Source organism: Solea senegalensis, linkage group LG19 (assembly GCF_019176455.1).
Source record: "Solea senegalensis isolate Sse05_10M linkage group LG19, IFAPA_SoseM_1, whole genome shotgun sequence".
Taxonomy (NCBI): domain Eukaryota; kingdom Metazoa; phylum Chordata; class Actinopteri; order Pleuronectiformes; family Soleidae; genus Solea; species Solea senegalensis.
In genome coordinates, this window is record NC_058038.1 from 5,423,094 (window position 1) to 5,448,992 (window position 25,899).

The window sequence follows — 25,899 nt, forward strand, 5'->3', positions numbered from 1 at the left end:
TTAAAGAAATAATAATAATGATAACAATAATGATAATAATTAATAAATAAAGCATCCTCCATACACAGTAAGGCACCATTCAACGTGGTGTACAGAGACAGTTCAAAACAAGTGCAGAGAACAATCTATGAAATTTAGAGAAATACAAATACAAAATCAAACGGTTTAAAAAAAGTTAACGGAAAATAACAAAAAAATAAAATACTTTATATAAAAATGTTTTCAAATATCAGAACACAATACAACACAGCAGCACTTTAATTGTATTTAATTATTCATTCAAATCCATCCAACTTAGGTATATTATGATATATATGATCATATAGGATCTATATGAGCTCAGATTATATAGAATCGTATATTTATATTATCATTATTCAGGAATAATTATACGTAAATACTCTGTCGATTCAATTGTACGAATCTTGAGGCGATCTTTTTATTTTGATATTACACCGGACGCAGTGCTCGCGTCACATGGCTGTTTTTACATCCAGTTCCTTGGATGTATGTTCCGCTCCCGACCGCTAGGGGGAACAAGGAGGAATCCGAGCCCTGTCCCAGCGTGGAGAAGGAAGCTGCTGCTGCGGCGTGAAGCGTCCGCGTCTCTCGCGCACAGAGGAAGACAAGGAGTCGGGACACTAGAGCCGCGGAATTACGAGTGACACGGGGTGTCTCCACTTCGACCCAGCGGAGTTTCTCTACATGGGGACGAAATATGACATCTACAGCCAGCGAAAGGAGGGCGTTTGCTCATAAAATCAACCGGTGAGTGTGAAACACAAGTTATTGTCGAACAGCTGCAGTTTGTGTGTGTGTGAGTGTGTGTGTGAGAGTGTGAGTGACTTGCTCCCTGTTTATGTCTACATGTATATATAGCAAGTAAGCTAGGTCTCCTGATGGTGTCTTTAACTCTGAACTGCTCCTTATCGATACATTTAAAAACCACTGGAGTGAAGTAAAAGTTAATTTAAGCACTTCATAAACGCGGTTTAATGTCGCGTTTGTGCGCGTGCTTTGTAGCGTCGTAACAGCATTGTCATGAATGATTGAGCTACTCAAGTATAACACTCTGCCGAGTTTACGGCTAATCTGATGAGATTGCGATGTTATCGCGCATCGCGATATGTAAATCCCCCCAAACAACTGGATTATGGGGAATTTCCATTATTATCAAGGTGCTGTACAGAGACATTTCAAAACAAGTGCAAAGAACATTTAAAATGAAAATATACAGTTTTAAAAATGCACAATAAGAATTTGAATGAAAGAGCATCACAGAAATGTGCATTTACATGTATACATGTGTATATAGCAAGTAAGATAGGTCTCCTGATGTGTCTTTAACTTTGAACTGCTCAGTATCGATACATTTAAAAACGTCTGGAGTGAAGTAAAACATAATTTACACAGTTTTAATATCGCGTTTGTGTGCGTGCTTGGGAGCATCGTAACAGCATTGTCATGAATGATTTAGCTACACACTGCGGGCTAATCTGATGAGTGATATCGGGATGAGACGATATGTGATATTATCCAGTTTGTGTCAATATACCATTATCGTGCAACGTATCACGATGCACGATAATGGTGAGTTTCCATTAATGGAGTATTACGACAGCTACATAACATTGCCACACAAAATATCGCGATATATCACAGTATGTATTTTCCCCCCACCACACAAATGCATAAATATATTTTTGAAAGTTCAACTTAAAGATACGTCATGGATACGAATTAAGTAAATATAAGAGCAAATTTTTTACAACTTTTTCAATAGTGTTGCAAATTATGTTTTGAGAATAATTGCGAAATTTATACATGAAAAAAATGGTCTGTAAGTGACACATTATGATGTTTTTGTCCTTGTGTGAACGCCTTGCAGCGTTAATGTAGAAACATGTTTCCACATGTTATAAACTCGTTCTGCCTCTCCACAACAAGGGGATTTGATATCTAGCTTTGGTTTTTAATGCAGGAATAAATTATGGTGACATTCCAGGTGGAATTATTATGGCATGCCACATCTGTCAACCTGAACAGACACTTGTTTGTGCAGTCAAATCTCTCATGGGGCACTGGCTTTATGTAAGTTTGGTGTGAGGATATGAACAATAAGGGTCAGTTAAAAAGTCTTGGAGGTCATTAAGTCTGCAATGATTAAAATGTAATTTTAAAAAGTAAAAGAAAGTAAAACCCTGATTTTTCAGCTTCTTAAATGTGAATATTTTCTGGTTTCTATGCTGAAAGTAATTCATTTTGGTTTGTGGACAAAACAAGACGTTTGAGAAATCATAACTTATGACATTGTCTGTCCCAAACAAGTACTCAATTAATGGAGAAAATAATCCACAGATGAATCGGTGATGAAAATAATTGTTAGTTTCAGCCCTGGAGGTCATCAGACATCCCATTTTCATGGTGGCAAGTTTTTATTCAGGAACTGTACTTCCAGCTAAAGCTAACACAGTGTTGTTTCCAGGAGCCTGTGAGAAAACAAACAGATTCTTATCTCTGACCTGCAATTTAAAGTTTTGCCACCTCAGCGTAAACTCTCCACCACTTTTAAAGTCATAACTGAGCTCCACAATTGCATGTCGGATTGATTTGGTTTTATTATTTCTATGTTTGTTAATAATGACATGGGAGTTATTAGCATCATTAACGAGGATCTGTCTGCATTCCCCAAGTTCTGCCTTTCCTCTCCTTAGTGGACCCTGAGCATTGTTCAGTGCCGGATGCAGGAAAGGGTGGAAAGGAAGGGGTGCTAAGGCTATTGCATCTACTGTCGATAGCTTTCCTTTTTCCTGTTTTAAATGGATATAGATCTGTAGAAACAGTTTCCATCACAGCAGTACTTTTCTTGTGTACTGGCAGAATGGAGGCATAAATCTTTAGCTATGTAATCACAAGGACCACAGTTTGGGTAACGTTGAAGCCTCTGCAGCTGTGTATATGAGAGAAATTGATATTTTGTGGTTGTAGAGGAGCAGCTGTTGCTGTCTTTGTTGAGGCGATTGTTTTCTTTTCTTTTTTCCCCGCATTGTCTCTCTCTCTATAAGCCTGCATTTGCAGTTGGTCCATAAAGGCCACGGATGTGGTTCTGGCTTCGCGCCTGCTCCATGGAGCCAACTCACCACCTCTCTTTGTGAGGTCCATTCAAGTCCCTATTCATAACAGCTGCTGGCCTTTAGCATCGCTACCAGAAGCACCAGAAGCTGAAAACTATGTCATAGGAGGAGGGTTGTCATAGATTGTATAGGCATCTCTATGAGCTTTGGGGCTGCACTCAAAAAAACAGTTCAGGATAATATCGTATCAGCTGTATTCCCACACACCTGCCATTTGTAAAACTCTGTACTTACACGACTATTGTAGAGAGATATGGCACGTGGCAGGAACGACTTCCTAAATCAGTTAGTTTGACAACAGCTGTAACAGCCTGTTGGAGAAGGCGGTCTACTGTCTGTCCAGTTTGTAGTGGAGGGGGTGCTTTGGATTGTTCACGATGGAGAGCAGTTTTTTCCAGAGTTCTCCTCTTCATGGTGTCCTCAAAATTGTTAAGGCAGGGATGTCAAACTCATTATAGTTCAGGGGCCACATACAACACAATCTGAACTCAAGTGGGCTGGCCCAGTAAAGTAATCGCATAATAACCGATGGACCCTTGATTTTTCCCTTTGTTTTACATCAAAACGTATTATGAACAACAACCAAGTTTTACCATTTATATGTGTGCAAGATAACAGTGAATCTACAAAGACACAAAACATTTAGTCACGGGTATCTGGAACTTTGAAATATAGTATTTGACATCTTCCTGTGGGCCGGTTCTGGCCGGGGGCCCTATGTTTGACACAAGAACTAACTGTGGTAGTAAAAGTGGGTGTCGAGTGGCAAAACAGGTTGGACCTTGAAGGTTCTGAAATTTGTGACTGACCACCCACGCTCATGCATGGTAACAAGAAAATGTTGTATACTGTGAAACTGAACAATTTGAAAAAAACACAGTGATATACAATTAATTCTGTCTCTGTTTCTGTGATTGTGTACAGTCTTTGAGTAAAGCTTTATTTTTGTGTTTTAAATACACAGTGCACATGCTTCATGCCAGCTTGGATGAAGATGTGTTTATGGAAAACCTTTTAAAAATGACAAGGAAAAACGATCATAGAGATAAAGTTCTGTTTCCGTGTGGATACGGCCATAGAGTGTGAGTCTTGTGCAGATTAAAAATGTAAATAAACACCAGAGAGACTTTGTTTATGCAAAGTTCTCCTTGAGTTTTTTGCAGTGATTTTTTTTAGATTTGTGCTTGGTATGATATCCAATTATGCAACTGCACATCAAATAAAACAATTTTTAAAACACTCACTTAAAAAGTCACTTACTTGCATCTTTCAAATTCAAATCAATATTTTTCAGCTCTTGAAGGTACAGGATTTTACGTTTTTCTAATATATATATATATATATATATATATCAATCAGATTTTTATTATAGATTTTTATCTTTAGAAAGTATTCAAAACAAGAATTGCTTTATTTTGTTTTTTATTTTTCCTCGTGGGATTTGAGTGCAACAAAATACAAGCCTCGAAACAAGCATATAAACAGCAAAAATATAATTTTTCACGAAGATTTCTACTGGCTTCAAACAATGTCCCAACTTCCAGGGATCTTATCTTAACTACGGACGCCCAAGGGGAGCATTCATAAGATCTTCAACAGATTTTCATCAAAACAAGTCCACCTAAACTACAAATCTATAGATGGATATATTTAACTTTGCAAGTACGTATTTTTTTGTGTTTCACCATAAGGAATAGTACCAAAATAAACGGCCCCACCCGTTCCATTCTTTGGCTCCACCCACAACAATCAGCTGATAGGGACAGACGGACAGAAAAATGTCAAATATCACATGGAAGTTGAGGCAAATGCCCGCAGTCTTTTCTTATTGACACAAACTGAGCAGGACAAAAATAGAGCTGCTGGATGTCCTCCATTGCTGTCTAAAATGCTGGAATTTTCCTCTTCTTGGATTAATGTGTTTTTGTATCTCTGTCTCGCACAGGACGGTCGCCGCCGAGGTCCGAAAACAAGTGTCCAGAGATTATGGCTCTCCTCAGCTGTCCAAGAAACGAGGCGGCGCCCACCACCCCGTGAGTCACCCTGTGTTTAACCTGCTGCAGCTCTTTGAAGCTTCCATTTAGGGAGGTCATAGATTTATGGGTGTGTGCGTCAGTCAAGTTTGTTTTGATCCAAGTAAATACAGATGAGTGCAGTTTAATAAACGCTGACAGCAGGCGTGACAGGAGGTGGTGTTTTGAAACGCGATATACCTGCTCGTGCTCACGTGCTGTGTGACTGCCAGGTTAGGTTTCTGCGTGGATGCTCGCCCAACAGTACAATCGGCTGTTACATAAAGTGCTGTGTTTGGGGAAAATGTTCTGTTGTCACATCACAACAGTAACAGATGAGTTAGTCAATACAGATGCACTATGAACTCCTGAAAACCCCCCGGAGACACCAGACACTGGTTGTGTAATGGAATCTCTTCACTTAGTTTAGTCCAGAAATGCTTTAAAGCAAATTTTAGGTTGCTATTGAAGAGGTCATTAATTGAAGTATAATTTATGTAAATGCTGTAGTGGCTTTATTCAGTGTATGTGCAGCTGTCACTGTGGAAGAAAAGGATGGTTAATGTATAAAAGAAATCTGTTAACTTCAGACACAGTTCAATCATTATTCTTTTGCATTCTGTGAATGTATAGTCGAGTTAGAAATTGCGGGTTTTTCTGTCATACATGCCCATATTTACAGGGAGGTTTAGTCAACAAATGTATTTCTTTTTGCTGTAAAGGTCCCATGTGTTGTCCAATTGCGTTAAAATAAAAATAGTTTGGTTTTTAATGCCTTACAATCAGGGATTTTTACTAATTTCTAGACAGTGGATCTGAGATGCATGTCTCATTCCCAACAGAGGAAGTTGTGGGAATGAATTCACTTCCTTCAAAAGGAATAAAAGCCCTCCACTGCCCTCCACTGTGTTACTGTCAATTACAACGTTTTGCGAGTAAAAGATCTGTAAAATAGAATAAATAAAAAAAAAAACCATGTCAAATTTAATCCAACTCTGTATTAGAATGTGAAGTAAACAAATACAGCAGCATCATAATGATTTTAAGTTTATTCTTCACTTGACCAAGTGGGGGAGAAAATGAGTGAAACAGCCCTTTAAGTATATTAAATTATACTAAACTGAAAACCAAATGATTGTAAGGCTAGGCTGAATATTTTGCTACTGCCTTGACTTCTATGCTTGTCCCACCGACAAGTTAACTATATATATTTTTAATATTTATTTATTTTGCACAAATAAGAACATTTCCATCTACACCTGCTGCACCCAGCCATTTCAAGCTTTTTCAAAAAGATATAATTCTTCACCCATGTCACAAATATTCTTCTTCCATAGAAGAAGGAATCAGCAGCCCATACAATGACTCCGTCTTCTGTCCTGCTGTTGAAAACCACTTGTCATTACTGTATTTCTTCACACATCAAATTTTAACCTCGTTTGACAGCTGCCCCTCACAGAGGTGGTGGAGCCCGTGGACTTTGAGGAGTATGTGAGCAGCCACGCTCCTGCGGTGGAGCCTGGGCCCCTCAGGCAGCTGGTGGAGTTCCCCCAGGATGACCTAGAGCTCCTCCACCAGGACAAAGAGTGCACTACGTTGGAGCCTCCGCTGCCTGAGGAGGAGGAGTAAGTCCGGCCGCCGGTGGCCAACACACTCACATCCCCTCCGTGCTCTGTAACACTACCTCACACAGAGGATTAATATTGCTCTAATGGAGGACAAAACATCTCCTCAGATAGGAACAAAGCCTTCCTTTCTGTCGCACTGAATAATCATAAATATTAAAAGGATGTTTTGCTCAATAATTAATGTGTTTTTTTTTCCCCGCTGCAGCTCCCTTGATCCCAGAGTGAGAGATGCCTTGGCAGTCTACACAGACGACTGGCTCGTCATTCAGAGAAAGTAAGCGGCGTCAGTCACGCTATCAACTGAATTAACCCAGTTTTTTTCCTATCTAATATTTAATCATTTGCATCACATGATTGACAGTGACATTATAACCTCTGCCGTAGGTATCAGCACTACAGCACCATGTACACCCCTCACAGCTCTGAGCGACAGAGGGAGAGGCAGCGAGGGCTGGTCAAACAGACCTTTGAACTGGACGAGGTCGCTGCTACTGAGCGCCAGGATGACCAGGTAACTGAGGGTGCTATCATAGGCCATGTATTAAAAAAAAAAGTGGACGCATTCACTCAGTTTGCGATCTAAGCAGAAAGATAGAATATATTGAACAGCCACGAGGGGGTGACTGCTGATTACAAAAATTACTCCGTCACAACTGGTTGACCTTGAAATTGGTATTGGTTGCCAGAATCACTGGATCAGATATCAGGATTAAAAAGTAAACTCAAGTATGATCCAAAAATCCTAAATATGAGTGTGTCAAAGCACTGTTTCCCAAACTTCCTATAAGGTGACCAGGCCTGCAACTAACCATTATTTTCATAATCAATCAATCAAATTAATGGAGTAATTGTTATGTCCATGAAATATTAGAAGATGTTGAAAAATATTGAGCAATGTCTTGTTATGTCCACAAAACAAAATTATTTGGTTTTAAGGATTTCTTTGTAATGTGGAGTAAAGAAACCGAACAATGGCTACAGATAATAATGAAACTTGTTTTAATTCTACAAAAATGCTAAAGATGTCCATATTTGTGCATAATTTACAGCCATATCTGCGACTCTGAGTTTCATTTTGAATTGGCAAACAAATCATTTCCTAGAGATGCTTGGTAAATTAACTAAAACTTACTTTTTTGGCATGTTATTTAAAACATATGCACATAAATCTTTACTTAAAGGTTGGGAAAATTTTGCAAAACAAGGCGCCCTTGCCTAAAGTACATACTTAAGCATTAATCATGTTATGATGCAAAGGGCACTGTGACTTGTGTATTGTATTATGGATATTTTGTGTTCTTTGTGTTGGTCATAACGGATCGATGCATATACCTGGTCCATTATCCGTTGTACTCTCTCTATATGAATCCTATTAAGCTACAGGGTAATTGGATCTGCCACCTATTGCTCTCTATATCTTTCTGTGAAGGAAAATTAATAATGATCTCACCCCCTCTGACTCACTCCGATGTGTTTTAGGATGACGCAAAGCGTCGGTCGGTCAGCCTCGACGAGACCCCCCGGGGCAGCTGGGCTTCCAGCATCTTTGACCTGAAGAACTCTTCCCCAGACGCCCTCCTGCCGTCTGTGCTGGAACGCACAGCCGCCGAGGACATGGACTGCCGCAATACCGAGGCTCGCTTGCAGGGGCGCCACGGCGACCTGCTGGGCCTGTACCCTCCCCCCGACGAGGTTTGCCGCTCTCTGTTGTTGAACGGGACCGTGGTAAAGCTGTAGTAGACAGAAAAAAAGCTCCGCCCACATTTATTTTGAGGTTGTTTTTGGCATGGTGTGAGTTGATCTTTTATTTAGATATTTTTTTCATTCATTTGGTTCATATCCTTACATTTTTCAGAATATTTAATACAAATACAGACTTACACAAAGAAAACAGATGAACTGAAGTTACCACAAACATTACTGATGTCACCAAAATGTTGTAATCTTAGAAAAACGCATTATTAACATTACAAACAAAGGTTTTCCAAAGATTTTGAACGATTATGAAAAAGCTTTTCTTGAGGATGAATATTCTTGAGGCTACATTTAAACGTGAAAAAGATCAATCTTAAATCCCATAAAGACTGAATACACATAGATGCCCCCTTGTGGCACGATTTTTTCCCATTTTATTTTATCCCTGTTAATAGAAACACGCAATAATATTGTCTCATTCTGACATGTGACCTTATCATAGTGATTATTTATGTTAAATATATTAAATAACTCACATTTTAATAAGCTTTATCCAAGTACTGGTTAGCATTTTTGTTCAGGTCAATATAAATGATTACAATTGAATAAAATAGACAATATCTTTACCCGTTTTCTTTCGTTTCTTTAGAGCAATGCAATCATATAATGTGCTGATGTCGTTCTACGTCACACAGCAAAGGCCTCCCTATTTTAGTGAGACGTTAAATGTCAGTAGTGTATCTTTGCCGCAGAAATCATTGCTAGTAATATTAGTAGATTCACTTTCCATTTGCTTCCTCTCTGAGTTACAGTATTGAATTTCCCATGAAATGAATGCTCTTTAACGTTGCGGAAACTCTATTGTAGCTCCGTCTATAAGGGAACTGTTTGCTCTTTTCCCTTCCTTTCTCTCAATTGCTCGATCCTTCTTTATTTCTTTGTACACACACCGTCTCTTCCTCTGCTGCCACGTTGCCATGGCGCCTGTGTAAATGTTACTCGTGTGTGTCTGTGTGTGTGTGTGTGTGTGTGTGTGTTTATGGTCTGTGTTGCAGGATGAAGCAGTGGAGAGATGCTCTGTTCCTGAAGTGCCCAAAGAACACTGTGGCCAGAGAATCATGGTCAAGTGTCTTTCTCTGAAGTGAGTGACATTCACGAAAAATAATTCACCCTCATACTCCGGTTCATTAATCATAAACAACCATAATATATGGCTTTTTTTTGTTTGTTCCAGGTTTGAAATAGAAATTGAGCCAATATTTGGAACACTTGCCCTCTATGATGTCAAGGAAAAGAAAAAGGTATATATATTTTTTTAGAATCACAATAAATGAGATTACTTCTTTATTTGGTACAGCGAGTACTCCAACGGCTTTCACTTGGTAAAAACCACTCCCGTAATGCTTAGCTCATGCTTGGCTAATTGAGTTTTCCCCGTCTCAAAAAAGGTCTAAGTGGTTCTTGCGGTTTAAATCACTGAGTCATAACTGAATTAAAAATCCCTTAACGTGCATTTCCATTATCATCTCTCCTTCCCCCTCCTCTTCTCTCTTGCTTCCCGCTTATCTCAATCTTCCCTCCGACAGATCTCGGAGAATTTCTACTTCGACCTGAACTCGGATCAGATGAAAGGGCTGCTCAAACCCCACACACCTCACGTAGCCATATCCACGCTGGCCCGGTCGGCCATTTTCTCCATCACTTATCCTTCCGCTGACATCTTCTTAGTCATTAAGGTACCGAGAAACTGCTGTGTTACACACACACACAATAATCAGACCGTGTTGATGATAGCACACTCACTTTCCCTATAATTCCCTGCATCCGAACGTGGTACTTTCACTTACATTTAATATACACGCTCTGTAAACGTGTGCACTAATTAATATGAGGAGAATGAATTAAAGTGTTAATTATGATTTCAGCTCGAGAAAGTCCTCCAGCAAGGAGACATCGGAGAGTGCTGTGAACCCTACATGGTCATGAAAGAATCGGATTCAACCAAGGTAATGGAGATTTAGGTTTATAGAGTTAAAGCAACACAATGTAGGATTTCAAACCTCAAACATGCTTGATATATCGCGACCATCGAGTAAAAACTGTCACATGAACATAATTATGAATCCATCTGCGTGCGGTTCTCATTTGATTAATTGTGCTATTGAGAGAGCGACTGTACATTAGAAAGGCCGGCCATGTCATTATTTGTTTACATTTTTTGAGAGTGTATGGATTAGTAAGCTGCCTGGTTCAAAATTGATAGCTTGCTCTATTTAATTTAACTGTCATTGATTATCCAATTTTTCACATGAAAATATTGAAAAATATTCTTATGCATCCAAGACGATATATATATTTATTTATATACTTGGAAATGATAATGTTCTTAAACGTCTTGTTTTGTCTACGAACCAAAATGATTCAGTTTTAATGATTTCTTTGCTAAAAAAGCTAAAACAATCTTGTTTTTATCATGAAAAAAGCTTCAAATCTATTTTCAAAATAGTTGACAATTTATTTAGTAATCAAGTAATTATTTCAGCTTTAATTTTGTTGTTTTTTTGGGGTTAGTTTTTCATTTTCGTTGTTGTTTGTACTAGAGCTGAAACAATTACTTGATTAATCGATTAAAATGATTAAAACAAGATTTCTGATTGTTTCAGCTTCTTAAATGTGAATATTTTAAAAAAAGATAATTAAAAACTGAATCATTTTGGTTTGTGGACAAAAACAAGACATTTGAGAACATCATCATTTCCGGGTTTGACAAACACCGATCAACATTTTTAATGTAACCAAACAATATTTTTTTTCCCCCATCAGTTAAAATCTTATTTCATGCTCCAACAGCACAAATAGAGCTTTGATTCACTCAGGCTTCTCACGCCTCTTATCTCTGCGTCTCTGTCACTAATGCACACATACAGAACACATTTGTACAGCGGGTCTTGTAAACATACAGTAACATGACGTCAATGTATGTTTGAGTAAAGGTCACAGGAGATTAGAGCTGCAACTAATGGTTATTTTCCATGATCAATTAATCTGTCAATTATTTCCTCAGTTGGTTGAAATAATTTCAGGAAAAATGGTTTCCCAAACCTCAAAAATGATGAATTTTAATGATGTCTTTGTTATATGGAGCCAAGAAAGAAACCAGAACAGATTTATATTTAATAAGCTAGAAAAACTAGAGCGCTTGTTTTAATGAATTACTCAAAGGAACTTAAATTGATTATCAAAATAGTTGATGATTAATTTAGTAAACAATTAATCGTGGCAGCAGCCACACAGGACATGCATCCAGCACTGAATTTGATGCCAGGTATGAACGCTTCTCCTGGACCTGCTGAACTGTACTTTGGCTGACTGTTGATAACGCGGTTTGAACGTGGACCTGAACCTCGTCGCAGTGCTCGGGCATGTGAGACCCCTCAACTGTCTGCTCACCGGCATTTCTCAATTCTGTCTGGGAAAGCTGCAATATTTACCGTCACCTTTTCACCCCCAGCTTTTGGCTACTGCTGATATTTTTGGTCTTGTGTCTTTGTTTGTTTTTTTCTTTTTCATTATTTCATCATTTGCTCTTGTCCCACTCCAGCACAAGGAGAAGCTGGATAAGCTGCGGCAGCAGGCGGAGCAGTCCTGCTGTCGGCTCGGCCGCTTCCGAATGCCGTTCGCTTGGACCGCCATTCACCTCATCAACATTGTCAGCAGCGTCGGGGGTCTGGACCGCTCAGACCCCGACTCTGATTCTGGTACCGCTGACCACGCACATCCACATACAGTTACACTTACAGTCTGACCAATACTGGATCCATGGGAGATGACGAGGGGGCAGAGACCATATTGATTTTTAGAGAGAAAGCAAATTCTGATGATGATACATGACCTGATATTCTTATCTGATTTATTTGGAGATCTTAACCTCTTAGTATTTATACTGTGGATTGGTATATTGTTGGATATATATATTATAATGGTTTTCATAGTTCATTTTTACAAGTTATATTCACCTGAACCTGATTATAGGACTATTAATGCAAATTAGCTAAAATGTGTGAAAATGTTGAAAAATATCTCCCAAACCTTGAAAATGTTGATCTTGTTTTGTGCACAAACCAAAAAGATTCAGTTTTAATTATTTCTTTTTAAACGGAGCAAAGAAAAACAGAAAATATTTACATTTAAGAAGCTGAAAATCAGAGAGCTTGTTTTAATTATTACAAAAAACCTTTAAAACTGAATAATCGATTACCAAAATGATTAACTAAATAAGCCATTAATAATAGTTCTCAAAAATGTGAAAAATGTTAAGTCTCTGAAACTGACATAGAATGTTGTAAAACGTAAATGTTTTATCATTTGTTATCATTAAACAGTTGTATTTTATCAGATGGAGAATTAAAAGGAAAAAATCGGCTGAATATATGGGCCAAAAGCATTAGTATAGGTCATAGAAAAACCCATATTGATCAAAATTAAGAATCTCTTTTTTGCCTTTTTAACATATATATATATATATATGTACATACATATGTATTGTTATTATTTCTAAATAACTCCTTTAGCGGCGAGTATTAAACATCATGTGCATTATTCTGTGCTTGTATTATTTAGAATTCCTGCTCATCCTCTCTAACACTATACCATTTGTGTCTTCCTACCAGAGCGTAAAAGTCATGGCACGTGGAACGAGAGAAAGAAGAAAGGCTTTGAGCGAATGAGCATCGGTGACGACATGTGTAACTTTGCCACGTTCCGACCAGCGACGCTTACCGTCACCAACTTCTTCAAACAGGTCAGACTCCTCTGTCATAGCTGCATGACTCATGTTGTCATGTTTTTTACTTATTGTTACAGTTGTCCCGACATTCACGTGGTATGTAAAGTGGCCCGACTACCTGCCAAACATCACACCAGTGCCACATTTGAAGCAAAATAAGGCACCGGTTTAGTAGGACTTGATCAATTATTTCCATAATTGATCAGTCAATTATTTTCTTGGTCGTTTGGTCCATAAAATGTTAGAAAATGTTGACCGGTGTTTCCTAAACTTCAAAATAATGATATTTTCAAATATCTTGTTTTTGTTGACAGACCAAAATGGCTTCTTTGTTATATAACTGTTATTATAACTGAAAATATACACAAAGAATTGGAAAAATCAGAGAAAAAAACATTCAAACCATTAAATTGATTATTAAAATGGTTGACAATTTATTTGTTTGTTGAGGTGGTTAGGGGGGTGCAGAGTTCACCATGTTGCGTTCAGTAGGGTGACGGCCCCAGGGAAAAAGCTTCCCCTGAACCTGCTGGTATGAGCACTGAGAGAGCTATAGCGCCTCCCGGAGGGAAAAGAGTCCGTGTTTGAGATGGGAACAGTCCTTCACGACGCTGCGTGCCTTGCGCAGACATCACTTCTCATGGACAGCCTCAATGGAGGGGAGTGAGAAACCGGTGATGCGTTGGGTGGTTTTTACCACCCTCTGCAGTGCTTTCCGGTCAGAGGGGAAGCACATACCATACCATACTGTTACACAGTTAGTTAGTATGCTCTCAATGGTGCAGCGGTAGAAGTTCACCAGGATCTGAGGAGACAGATTGGCATTTAATGATTATTTAAGGTTTAACACAAATAAAAAGCTGGTAGGACTAACATGGAAGCTTTTGAATTGCATGTACAGTGGTGACAAATATCTCTTCACAGAAAAATGTGTCACTAACCACCTCCAAGTTTAAATGATTAAAAAAAGTTGAGTGTTTAAAACACTGGGGCGTGTCCACTGGAGGAACCAACCTCCCCAAACACAGTTTTAGTAGAGACCGTTATCACTACAGTTATTTTATGAGACATTTATTCTCATTTAAACTCTGCTGTCCTGCACATGGGCATGAAGGAGGGGGACAGACTGAGTGACGAGGACCTCTACAAGTTTCTGGCCGACATGCGACGACCGTCATCTGTTCTGCGAAGACTCAGACCTGTAACAGGTGAGCAAGACTTGCATATGTCTAGCTATTAAAAGCTTTGTGCAGGGGGTTTATGTCTTAAAAGTCTTGAAATAGTGTTTCCTTGAAAAGTGGAGTTTTGTGTGTTTGTCTTGAAACAGTCTTGGCTTATAGTAGAATTTTAGAGTCTGAATTTCCAGTATCCTGTATGTCGCATTCTTCACTATACACAGACTGTAGACATGTAAATAAAAAGCAGCAACAGCATTTTAGCCGAGTCGTGCTGTTGGCTTTTTATATGGAAGAAATATATTACACAGTTGTTACACAGTTGAATAATAATGAAAGGAAATAGCTTGAAATTTCATAAGTGTGTTGTTAACAGCGTCATAGACTGTATTGGACTGATATTGATAAGGCTGAACGGTTTATGAATTAATATCTAATTGCAATTATTTTGGCTGAATTTGCGATGGTGATATGATTTGCGATATGACAGGAAATTGTCATTTTTCCACATTTATTCTCATTTTTATTTGAATAACATTTAAAATGATTACTGTGTAACATTTGTTCGGTCTGTAGAATATGATGTGCCTAGGTCAGGACAATATGTAATCTAAAATGGTTATTTCACACACATTTTGTGCTTACTGCAATTTGAAAATTGCAGTAGGCCATATTGCAATTTAGTTAAAACTTTGATTATTGGTTAAGCTCTAGATATCGGTATCGGACATGGAAAAGTGGTATCGTGCCATCCCTAGCTCGAACATCTGAAGTTTAAAAATTGGACCTCACCCTAAGTCCAACACAAAAGCATACTGCAGATTTTGTGCTAAAAACATGGACATTGCCAGCATGGGAGAGGCAGCACTGGTGAGCCATCTTCAAAGCAAGAAGCACTGAAATCTGGCTGCCAGTATGTTGAGATCACCGCCAGTTTCCAGCTTTTTCCAATCAAGAAAGTCGGCAAGAAAATGTGTTCTATTTTCTATTTTATGATGGGTTTTTTTTATGGTCTGTGTGTATTTTGTTCCTCAGCCCAGTTGAAGATCGACATCTCTCCAGCTCCAGAATTACCTCATTACTGTCTGTCACCGGAGCTGCTTCATATTAAACCCTACCCTGATCTGCGTGTTCGTCCAACCAAAGACGTGCAGGAGTTCCCCGCTCGCTATGTCTACACTCCACACACCGCCTACAGGTGAGCATTGGAACATACACTTAACTCTTTCACTGCATTCATGCTACACTGTGTCCACAGCTGCTTGTCAACTCCTATCTAGGTATGTAGTACTGGTCAAGACGACCTGCTGCTGAACTTTTGGTTTTAGTATTTTTTCAGAAACTGCTGTTCTTATCAGTCAAAACCATCTCCAGTGTTTACAGATAAATGCTCTGAGAAAGAGTAAATATCCAGTGAGCTGCCAGCGGTCCTCTGGGCCAAAATACTTCATTGATGTCAGAGAATGACCTATTCAGTCAACAATAACTCAAATAACCACGCGTTCCGACCAACGTCGGACGACCGCGTCTGAATGTACAGCATGTCGCTCTGCAGCTGCAGAAGACCAGATTGGTGTCCTGTGTACCTAATAAAGTGGCGTGTTACAAATAACTCAAACATCTTGTAACATTTAAATAAGTTTATTTGAAAAGCATTCTAAAAAAAGTTTACTAAGTGCATCAAGATAAACAAAAAAACAGACAAAATGTTACATGAATATTCCCTGACAGCAGTTTGTTGGCATGTTTATGAAAGTTATATGTTCAGATTTTGTTGCAGCTGTGAGAACATTTGAACAGTTTCAACTACGGGGGTGTTTCATGGTGGAAAAACATGTGTCCAAATAACACCATACAATTCAGCCCCACAAAGTGGAATCTAAAAGTGAAAACACAAACCGAATATTACCTATTAATGCTGCGTTTCAACTAAGAACTCAGAGCAACCTCATGTACTTTGAGTTAGAATTCCAAGATATTTATTTAACCGTGGTTTTACAATAAATCGGTTGCACGCACAGTACTTTTTAAAATTTGTATCTGTAGACATGTTGTGTCTGTCTGGAACGTGGTGAACTTGAGGCTGACATCACTCCCAGTTCCCAGTTCTGATGTCAATGAAAAGTGAAAGTGTGGGCCTCGGTCCCCTGTTGGGCTGTGCAGGTACTGCAGGTTGGCCCTCAAAAGTCATAGAAATAAACAAATGACCATAAAAATATTGTTACATCCAAATAAAGGTAATTAGTATGGACCTTATAGAATAAAGAATATGTATGAAAATCACTTCTAATCTATAGTTTTTGTGTTTGATCAGAGCTTTGATTTAAAGTTTGCTGGGCCTCGGAAGATTTTCACAACATTCTTCAGTTTGGGTTTGGCTGCTGTAGATAACTCCTGTGAAAACAAGCACCTAAATCATAATGCTGCTATCATGGTCATACATCATACGTGTAGTTTTACACAGCAGGGATGGAAGGGAGTGCAGTGAGAGCTGGGCGGGCCCGTCTCATTCCAAGCTGCAAAGACCTCAGTGTCGAATCGCGAAACTATGTCATCGCTTCACTCTGAAAGAACAAAAATAAAAGTGTAAGTTTAATTAAACATCAAGAGTTCAAGAACACTTTGAACGAGTGCTTCACCATCTCCTGCAGCTTGCAGAGCTGTTCATTCTGGGCCTCAATATTCTCTTTGTGGAACTGGGTCAAATGCTGCAAATGTTTCAAGGCATTGGAGTGCTCCTCTGCTCGCTCCTGAAAACAGGAGGCAAGTTTCAGTAACCTATTTCCTTCACGTGAGTGTTTTAAAGTTGTCTCGTGTTGTCCGTGAGTAGGTTTTCAGCTCCAAGTTACCTGCAACTCTTTGAGGCTAGTTGGTACAGCGTTGTTGAGGAACATCTCCAGCCTCCTCACTTTTGTCTGTAGCTCCGCCGCCTCCTTCTCCACACTGGCCAGCGAGTCTTTAGTCATCATGGTGTGAGCTTGCTGCTTGGCCATCTGGGCCTGTCAAAAGAAGCATCTGCCCAAATTATCCTCTTCCCCCCACACCAATGATCCTGGTGCAGCTGGCAGCTGCCTGCCGCCACAGTAACATGCTGCCTCCTCACTTTCTTAACTCTCTTCTCTTGTTTCTCATCTGATTTGACCCATTTTACAACTTTTCTAAAGCATTAATTATGTGTTTTTCATCTTATTGCCTCAAGACCTCATGATATGTAAGAATATAAGGACATAAGTAATCAAAAAACTCCTCAAAACCCATCTTTTCAAACTGATAAGCTCTGTCTTGCAACAGTTGTACTACCCATTTGTTTTTCTTTTTGTGCTGCATAGCGTCCGTGGGTTCTTCTCATTGTTGTTGTTATTAAGAAAATTAATCGAAAAATACATTATGTCTCTTTAACAGATGGAAAACATTCCCATTTGCTGGGCTCAAAAATGTTGATTTTCCAATTGATATACATTTGCATTTGAAATATGCGTAAAATCCTTAAATAGACTTGACCGTGATAGTCTCACGTGACTTCATTAGTCTCGCCTTACGAGCTAACAGCAGAGTTGTCATATTTCTTTGTTTCTTTGGCATATGTGGTGTTGAACCAGAAATAACTCCCTCAGGCCTCTTTTGTGTCACGATTGTTTGCTCAGGTGGACGTTTTAGTTTCTTTGTTTCCTCCATTGTCACCGGAAATCATCACTTTTGTCTTCTGATGAATGGATGCTAAGCTGCACTCACAGCTACCTCTGCTGGAACACTTGTTAATGACTTATAATTGTCTGATGCTCTTCTAGGCTGGACAATTTAAAGGTGGACCAGGGTTTTTTTTAAGGTTTGAGTTTGAATTATCACCCATGGCTGTACCGTAGTGTTGCATTGTGCGGTCACATTAAATAAAATGGGGTTAAATTTTAATGTAAACATTGCTACTTTAATACATTTTTTAATTATTACAGGGCAACGACAGTTGTGTTAAAATCTCTTTCATACCCAAACAAAACTGTAATGGAAACTGAAATATCTCTAAATAAATAGAATTGGAAATTGAACTTATCTCTTTCATGCACTTCATATCTATACTGTAGGGCACTTGGATGTTCCATGTATAAACAAAATATTTAATACATAAAATGGTTAATAAAAACTGTATCTTTCCATCCGGAAGATACAGTTTTTGTGAGTTTAGTACCATATATTCTTAATTATTATTTATATAATCATGCAAATTATTTAAAAGCAAAATACAAACATTTCTACATCTAAACTTTATTTGTCTAAACGCATTAGAAAAATAAATTCTCTAATCTCATTACAACTTTGCAAAGGAAAGATTGAAGTGCCTTAGCACCGAATAATCACTCAGGACAATGTTACCTCAGCCTTTCTTTGTTCATTTATGCTGCTCACAATCAAATACAAAGTACATTAAGGAATTATGTAGGGATATAGATTATTAGATTATTATTAGATAGAATTATTAGAGTAGAGTTGGCATAGTTTTTTTCACTCATAGAGTTTTTTTTCTCTAGTTTGAATAGTTGTTTCAAATCAAAGTTCTTCTTAAATATCACACCTCTGCAGCTCATCACATTTAATCTGACAGATACTTGACATTTTGCCTGTATGTTCCTCTGCTCCTGCATGTTGTGGCTTTAGATCTGCAGTTTGACTGGAAGTCTCAGTGGTTATCTCTCCTGTAGCAGCAGCAGCAGCAGCAGCATACTGGGAGACTCTTGTTTACTTATTTTCTTTTTGGTGTGTTTGGTTGTTTTTCTTACCTGCAGCGATTGTATCACGTCTTTCATCTGCTTCTCCACCTCGGCAGCCTGTTCTGTCTCCTTCCCCAGTGCTTGCAGAGTCCCCTCGTGGCTCTTCAGTGCCTGGGTGATTTTCTTTAATTTTGCCTCAGTTGTTTCGTAAACATGATTCAGAGATTCACTGAACTGTATGACGCCAAACATCAGCACGTTGACTTCTTCCTGTGGTGCAGCCACCTTGTTGGTCTTTGCAAGCGGACTTGCATGGACTGCTCTCAAACCCACAGCCACACAGAGTAAGCACAGGCCCCAGATCATCTTGATATCACTTAAAAAAACTGACTGAAGTCAAGTCTACCACAGTTATGTCACTGCTTTTCCAGCAGTTACGTCTGCCGGAGAGAATGTTTGTTGGATGTAGAATCTCAGAAATGACAATGTGTATTTTGTCTATCACAGCTGTGCAGAGGTGAGCATCATCAGTGAAACGCCCCTGTGGGATGAATATGCTGGGTGGTTACAGTGCCTTTTATGTGATGGGTACATGCAACAGTGTAGTGAAACATTAGCTCAGCTGTGGTTCGATCTCAGGTCTCGTCTTTGGCCTTAGTCTCAGTGACCTTGCCTTGAAGTTTAACCCCTGAGATACTAATTTTGTCATGTAGGTCACAAACACATGTGACCTAAATAACAATAAATACGGCACCTTTTTTGTGGCTCTATAATGATGTGAATCACAATATGTACAGTTAATGCTTTTTCAAGAAAACGTCATGACAAATGGGTAAAATCAGCTGTTTCTAAATATGAACACAAGTGACCTCTGATGTTTGACTTGGGCAGGAGTGAAGTTGACTTTCATCATGAAAATTCAGTGCCAGGCCACATGATTCTGTAGTGCAAACTCCACATCATCAAACTGTGCTCCTTAAGCTTTACAATTTCTTATTTTCTTGTTTTTCTTGTTTATTTTTAATTCTTCTCTAATTTCCAATCAGACTACAGTGCATATCATGACATGTGAATCAAAAATTCTCGGACTATGTATCTTCATTGGTCTCATGATTCAGTAATGTCAACTAATTGAAATGTTCCATCCTCAAAAAAACAAAAATAATGCTTTTCAATATTACGTGTAATATTGTCAATATTACACGACTGTGATTGATTATGTGCAACGGTTAATCGATCATTAATTGATTACTAAATGAATCGTCAACTATTTTGGGTGTTTTTTCTTTTTAATAATTAAAACGAGTATTCTGGTCAGCTTCCTAAATGTGATTTTTTTTTGCTGGGTTCTTTTCTCCATGTAACAAAGAATTAATTCAAGCAGAATAATTTAACAGACCAAACAAGTACTAGATTAATCGAGAAAATAGCCCTGTGATGCGTCTCAGAAATACTTCCATTAAGTTATTTTACTTGAAGAAAGGGACATGAACTGAATGTCTAAATTGAGTTGTATTAATGAGGCATGAATCATTTTGCCTTTCAGGAATCTGCTGTACGTTTACCCACAGTCCCTGAACTTCAGCAGCCGCCAGGGCTCGGTGAGAAACATCGCTGTGAAAGTTCAGTACATGGCGGGAGAGGACCCCAGTCAGGCTCTGCCGGTAAGTCACAGCCGCTGATAATCGGGTTTTGGCGACAGGCAGCAGTTCCAGTTCTCTGGAAAATGAAATTGGAGACACAAAAAGAACAGCTGGAGGCAGTGAAATATTGATATGATGTCACCTCCTCGGAAAAAGAGCGAACGTCTTCCAAACAACTTTTTTTGGGGCAGCTTTTTTGTTTGAGCAGCAATCGTTTCGCTTAAAGAGACACTCCACCCAAATTTACCTCATATAAAGAACTTATTAAATATGCCTCTGTAATTTGCTTTTTCCGTTAAAGAATCACATCATGTTAAGAGTCTTTACACGGCAGTAAGTTTGATATGCTTTAGCAGGAAAAGCACATCTGTTTTTACAGCAGTTTCAGGGATTTTAAATGAAATAATCTTACCTAAACTTTTTTTTCATATTTATTCTTATAAAATAAAAAGAAACACCTTAAATGTTTTTATGTTATCTTTTGTTTTAGTTGTTCTTTTTAGAAAATGAAACGCAGAGCTTGTCCGTGTAGCTTGTAGCTTGTCGTCATGTGCACCTGAAGACACAAGAGATGCCGTATATGAACCAGCCGACTGCACTCAGCCAATCATGCATAGCACCACTTCCTTACAACCTGGCTTTCAAAATAAGAGCCACTGACTTCAGCTTCTTACTGCTTCCTATATAAAACTTTTGTCATAACCCTCGGCAATAAAAACATTGCTTACTTCTAGTTATTCTTATAATATAAAAATACAATTTTACAATTACAAATGTCATAATACATTAGTGTAACAGGAAGTTGTCACACAAATAGGAAAACTAAGGAAGCTAAATTGAACTCAATTTGCTTCTGAACAAATACTTATCACATCTATATCAAGAGACAGGAGCGTCTTATTAGAAGTAAAAGTTAAATGAAAGTCCAAAACATCATCATCCCTCCAACAATAAATAAACATCAAGTTACAAGATATGTGTAAGAATATGCAACATCAGTGCCTACATAAACCTTTTTCCAAGTCTAAATCTGATAATAATTGTGTCCAGAGTGTTTTATTTGCACAGTTACATACATGTTGGTTCCTTAAATGATTGACTAGACTCAGGTGACGTGCCCGCCCGCTCACCCACTGGTCGTGGGACAACCATGTTTAAACTCTTGTCATTTTGACCAGGTCATCTTTGGGAAGTCGAGCTGTGCCGAGTTCATGAAAGACGCGTACACCCCCGTCATCTACCACAACAAGTATGACTCAGCTACCTGTTGTGCCCTCTGTGGTTTTCTATAGTTTCCCAAGATTTCTTCTTCTTCTTCTTTCTCTTTTAAACACTGAAGTTTAACTCTTGCCCCGCAGATCTCCCGAGTTCTACGAGGAGATGAAGATGAAGGTCCCTGCCAATCTGACAGACAACCACCATTTGCTGTTCACCTTCTACCACATCAGCTGCCAGCCCAAACAGAACACTCCTCTGGAGACAGCTGTGGGCTACACTGTAAGCACGCTCCTTCAGCTGACCCACATTTAACACATCCTCCCACACATACGCATGCTTGTTTGAGCGCTCCCTCTGTTGTTTTGCCATCAGTACGAGATCTTATACTCCCCCAAACCCCCACCTCTCTGTCTCCCCTGCAGTGGATCCCTCTGATGCAGCATGGCCGACTACGCACCGGCTCCTTCAGTCTGCCCGTCTCGGTGGAAAAGCCTCCGCCCAGCTACTCCGTGCTCACCCCAGACGTAAGTGTGTTTGGAGAGAGATTGTGTGACCGTGACTTTGCCTGTCATCACCTGCTCCTTTTGATGTATGTGACGGAGTGTTAACCGAGTTGGATGTCACTCTGTGGCAGGTTCAGCTCCCAGGCATGAAGTGGGTGGATAATCACAAAGGAGTATTCAATGTCGAGGTGAAAGCGGCCTCCTCTGTTCACACTCAGGTACACAATGTTCTTGTTTTCTTTTTCTTTCCTTTTTACTACTAACTACTGGAATGAGGTTAGTCGGACTGGAAAAGTATTTATAGTTTTCCAACTGCCCAAACAAAGCGCTGTATAAGTACTGTACATGTGCGTGTAATGGGTCTGTGTTTACGTATAAAGTGACGTCTTAATTCACCATGATTGTCCCTCTAGGACCCACACCTGGATAAGTTCTTCACCCTAGTCTATGTCCTGGAGGAGTACTCCTTCCCCTTCCGCCTGAAGGACGTCATCATCACTGAGTCAAACATGGAGACGGAGCTGAAGAACACCATGGCCGCCCTGAGAGGGGCCCTGCTGGACACCTGTGTCAGGTTCTTGCACCAGCTGCTCAACAAGCTCATTCAGCTCATCGTCTACCCGCCGGTCATCGCAGGTCAAATCGGTAAGAGCTGTTTTTACATCTGTTCTGCTTCTGGAGTGAAGTTCACCTGGAGTAGAGGATGTGATGGTTGGCATAAACACATATATCTCATGTGTTTTTGCTTGGTTGCTCTGTTCTAGAGCTGTTTGCGTCTGTATTTCCCCCGTGCTCAATCACCTATTGTCTATAAAGTCTTAACCGTTCACGCACGTGTTTTGGGAGCCCTGAAACACACACACAGTGGTAAAATCAAAAAAAAATTTAGGTAGACAACTGATATACAACTTTGGCAAAACGACGATGTCATAGCCCCATCTCGCTCTTGCATCATCTGTCGATATCTTTGTCGTCGTCCTCTTCTTTTGTTTGGAGATTGTTCGGTCTTTTTACTTTCTGATAACCTTTCTTGGTTCATTCTGTCTCTCTGTAGTAGATTAGGACATTTCCTGAAATGATGCTGTGTTTATGGAAAACCTTTAAAACAACACAGATAAAGATTGTTTCCACAGAAGTTCTGTTTCAGTGTGGAGACGACTTTAATTTCCCCATCCTGCTAATCTCTGCAGTAAACTTGGGCCGCGCCGCCTTCGAAGCTATGGCTTTACTCGTCAACCAGATGCACAAGAACCTGGAGGGGAACCAGGATCAGCACGGCCGCAACAACCTGCTGGCATCCTACATCCACTACTGCTTCCGCCTGCCCACTGCTGAACCTATGATGCCCCCAACAGGTCAGTGGAGTTTCCAACAAACAGGTTGTCTTTGTATCACGGGCAGTCATTTGATCAAAATATCTCTTTTCTTTCCTTCCAGCGGGCACCCATACGTACGATATGCCAATGCAGTACGCCACGTTGTCGAGAGCGACAGCTCGTCCGAGCAGTCTGCAGTTGTCCCGCTCCAAGAGCATCAGCAACTCCAACCCGGACCTGGCCAGCACTCCAGTTTCTCCTGATGAAGAGGTGCAAAGGATCATCGGAAGCAAGGTGTGTTATCTTTGGATATTTATATAATTTAGCATATCTGCACAATTCTTACTGTACTTAATGTTCATTAAAACAAATTTAGTCTAATTTGTGTTTCTTCTTTCAATTAATTTGTGAATCTTCTTCCATACTTTCATGTGGTGTCAAACAATAATGTACATTTGTTTCATTTGAATCAACTGATTTTATAGTCAATTCATTGGTCTGAGTAGTTTTAATAATTAAAACAGGATTTCAGATTTTTCAGCTTATTAAATGTGAATAATTTCTAGTTTCTTTGTTCCATATAACAAAGAAATCCTTAAAACAGATTGATTTGTCTTTGTGGACAAAACAAGACATTTGTCATGATCAATCAAAAAAAAAAACTCGATTCATTGATAAAATAATCCACAGATTAATCGATTATTAAAAAAAATAAATAAATTGTGATTTGCAGCCCTTGTTATTTGTGAAGTGGTTTGGAGCTTGTATGATTCTGTTTGACATCAATAACAAAGAGCAGCAAAAAAGTGTAATGTTTTTTATCATTATCACTGCGCTACATGTGCTATTATTACTTTTATTTTTGATGTAATGATATTGTGGCTCTCCCTGTGCGATTTCTTCACAGCAGATTCAGAGAGGTTGACTGAGAACGATGTTGCTTAGGTCAAAGAGGCATTTAATCTTTGTGCCACTGTCCCTTGTGATTCATACAGAACGTCCAGTACTTCCTCTGTTCTCCCCTTTTCCTGTTTTATTTCCTGATTTAGCTTCACTTTTCACACAACCTTGTATTTGCTTCTCCTCCACATAATCGTCTTTGTGGCAATGATCTCCCTTTTACTCACTGTGCCCTTGCCTCTCGCTGCTCTGTGTTTGTGTGTGTTATGTGTGTGTGTGTGTCTCTTCTCCGGTGGCTTATGGCAGGGTATTGATCGCTCCCACTCCTGGGTAAACTCTGCTTATGCCCCTGGGGGCTCCAGATCTGTGCTACGTCGGAACCCCAACTCCAGCTGTGAGCTCAAGCAGGTGCCAAATCCCTTCTTCTTCTCCCCTTCCTCCTCCTTCTCGTTATCTTCACCTTCATCACCTCCAGCCTGAACCATCCCCATGCTTCGACTTCTACCTCACTTCTCTGCCTGTCCGTCTTTCTAATCAGCATGACACGTTTTCCTGCTTCCTTCACATTCTCATCCTCTCATCGCCGCCACATCGGTTTTCTTTCAAAGACACAATCTCTGCCCGGGGCTCGGTGGGTTTACGTACCGGCCTCGCACTCAGCAGTGTTCACAGAGAGTTCACTGGCCACCCGTTTATTTCCATTCATCCATTTTCACCTCACTTTGTCTTCATGTCTGTGTTGCTCACCTCACCATCACCCCATGTCAGGCAAACGACCACAGCTGCAATCGCATGTCTGCCTTTCTGGACAGCGTGGCCTTGTTGTCAGTTCCTACAAGGCAGATTATCAAGAAGGTAAAACTGGCATCTACTTTAAAACAGTAAAAACTGGCATTTACCATGATTAACTAACACGTTTCAGCTTCCTGACATTATCATTCATCAGTAATAACAACTTTTATAACATTTTAACAGTCGCTTCTCGATGAACTAACATTAGATAATCTGGATAATATATTATATGTGTATACAGTATATCAGTAATTATCAACAAATTGTACAATAATCTTTATTAGCCACTGTCACAGTTCACATCTCATTCCCTGCAACAGCAAACACACATTTTTTATATCTTATTTAATCACAGTTTCTGAAATTGTTACATGAGCTGTATCTTGGTTGATTC

At 39.4% G+C, this 25,899-nt stretch overlaps 1 protein-coding gene across 1 annotated transcript; it reads left to right on the forward strand.

Moving 5' to 3' along the window:
- The first annotated feature begins 534 nt into the window (after positions 1-534).
- Positions 535-25,899, forward strand: LOC122785713 (dedicator of cytokinesis protein 7-like). The gene is made up of 24 exons (XM_044051626.1): positions 535-768; positions 5,080-5,167; positions 6,593-6,771; positions 6,980-7,048; positions 7,159-7,285; positions 8,254-8,466; positions 9,525-9,610; positions 9,704-9,770; positions 10,056-10,205; positions 10,395-10,475; positions 12,071-12,227; positions 13,140-13,270; positions 14,370-14,463; positions 15,466-15,628; positions 20,680-20,797; positions 21,955-22,025; positions 22,135-22,273; positions 22,417-22,518; positions 22,629-22,715; positions 22,911-23,142; positions 23,688-23,852; positions 23,935-24,107; positions 25,020-25,121; positions 25,482-25,899. The coding sequence occupies exons 1-24, from the start codon at positions 719-721 to the stop codon at positions 25,596-25,598; spliced, it is 2,961 nt and encodes a 986-aa protein (XP_043907561.1). The 5' UTR covers positions 535-718; the 3' UTR covers positions 25,599-25,899.

Bases quoted from the DNA above. Each gene is read 5' to 3' on its own strand.
- LOC122785713 (XM_044051626.1), top strand. From the start codon at position 719: ATGACATCTACAGCCAGCGAAAGGAGGGCGTTTGCTCATAAAATCAAC. The intron at 7,049-7,158 runs GTAAGCGGCGTC...CCTCTGCCGTAG, and splicing joins TGGCTCGTCATTCAGAGAAA to GTATCAGCACTACAGCACCA. The intron at 10,206-10,394 runs GTACCGAGAAAC...TTATGATTTCAG, and splicing joins ACATCTTCTTAGTCATTAAG to CTCGAGAAAGTCCTCCAGCA.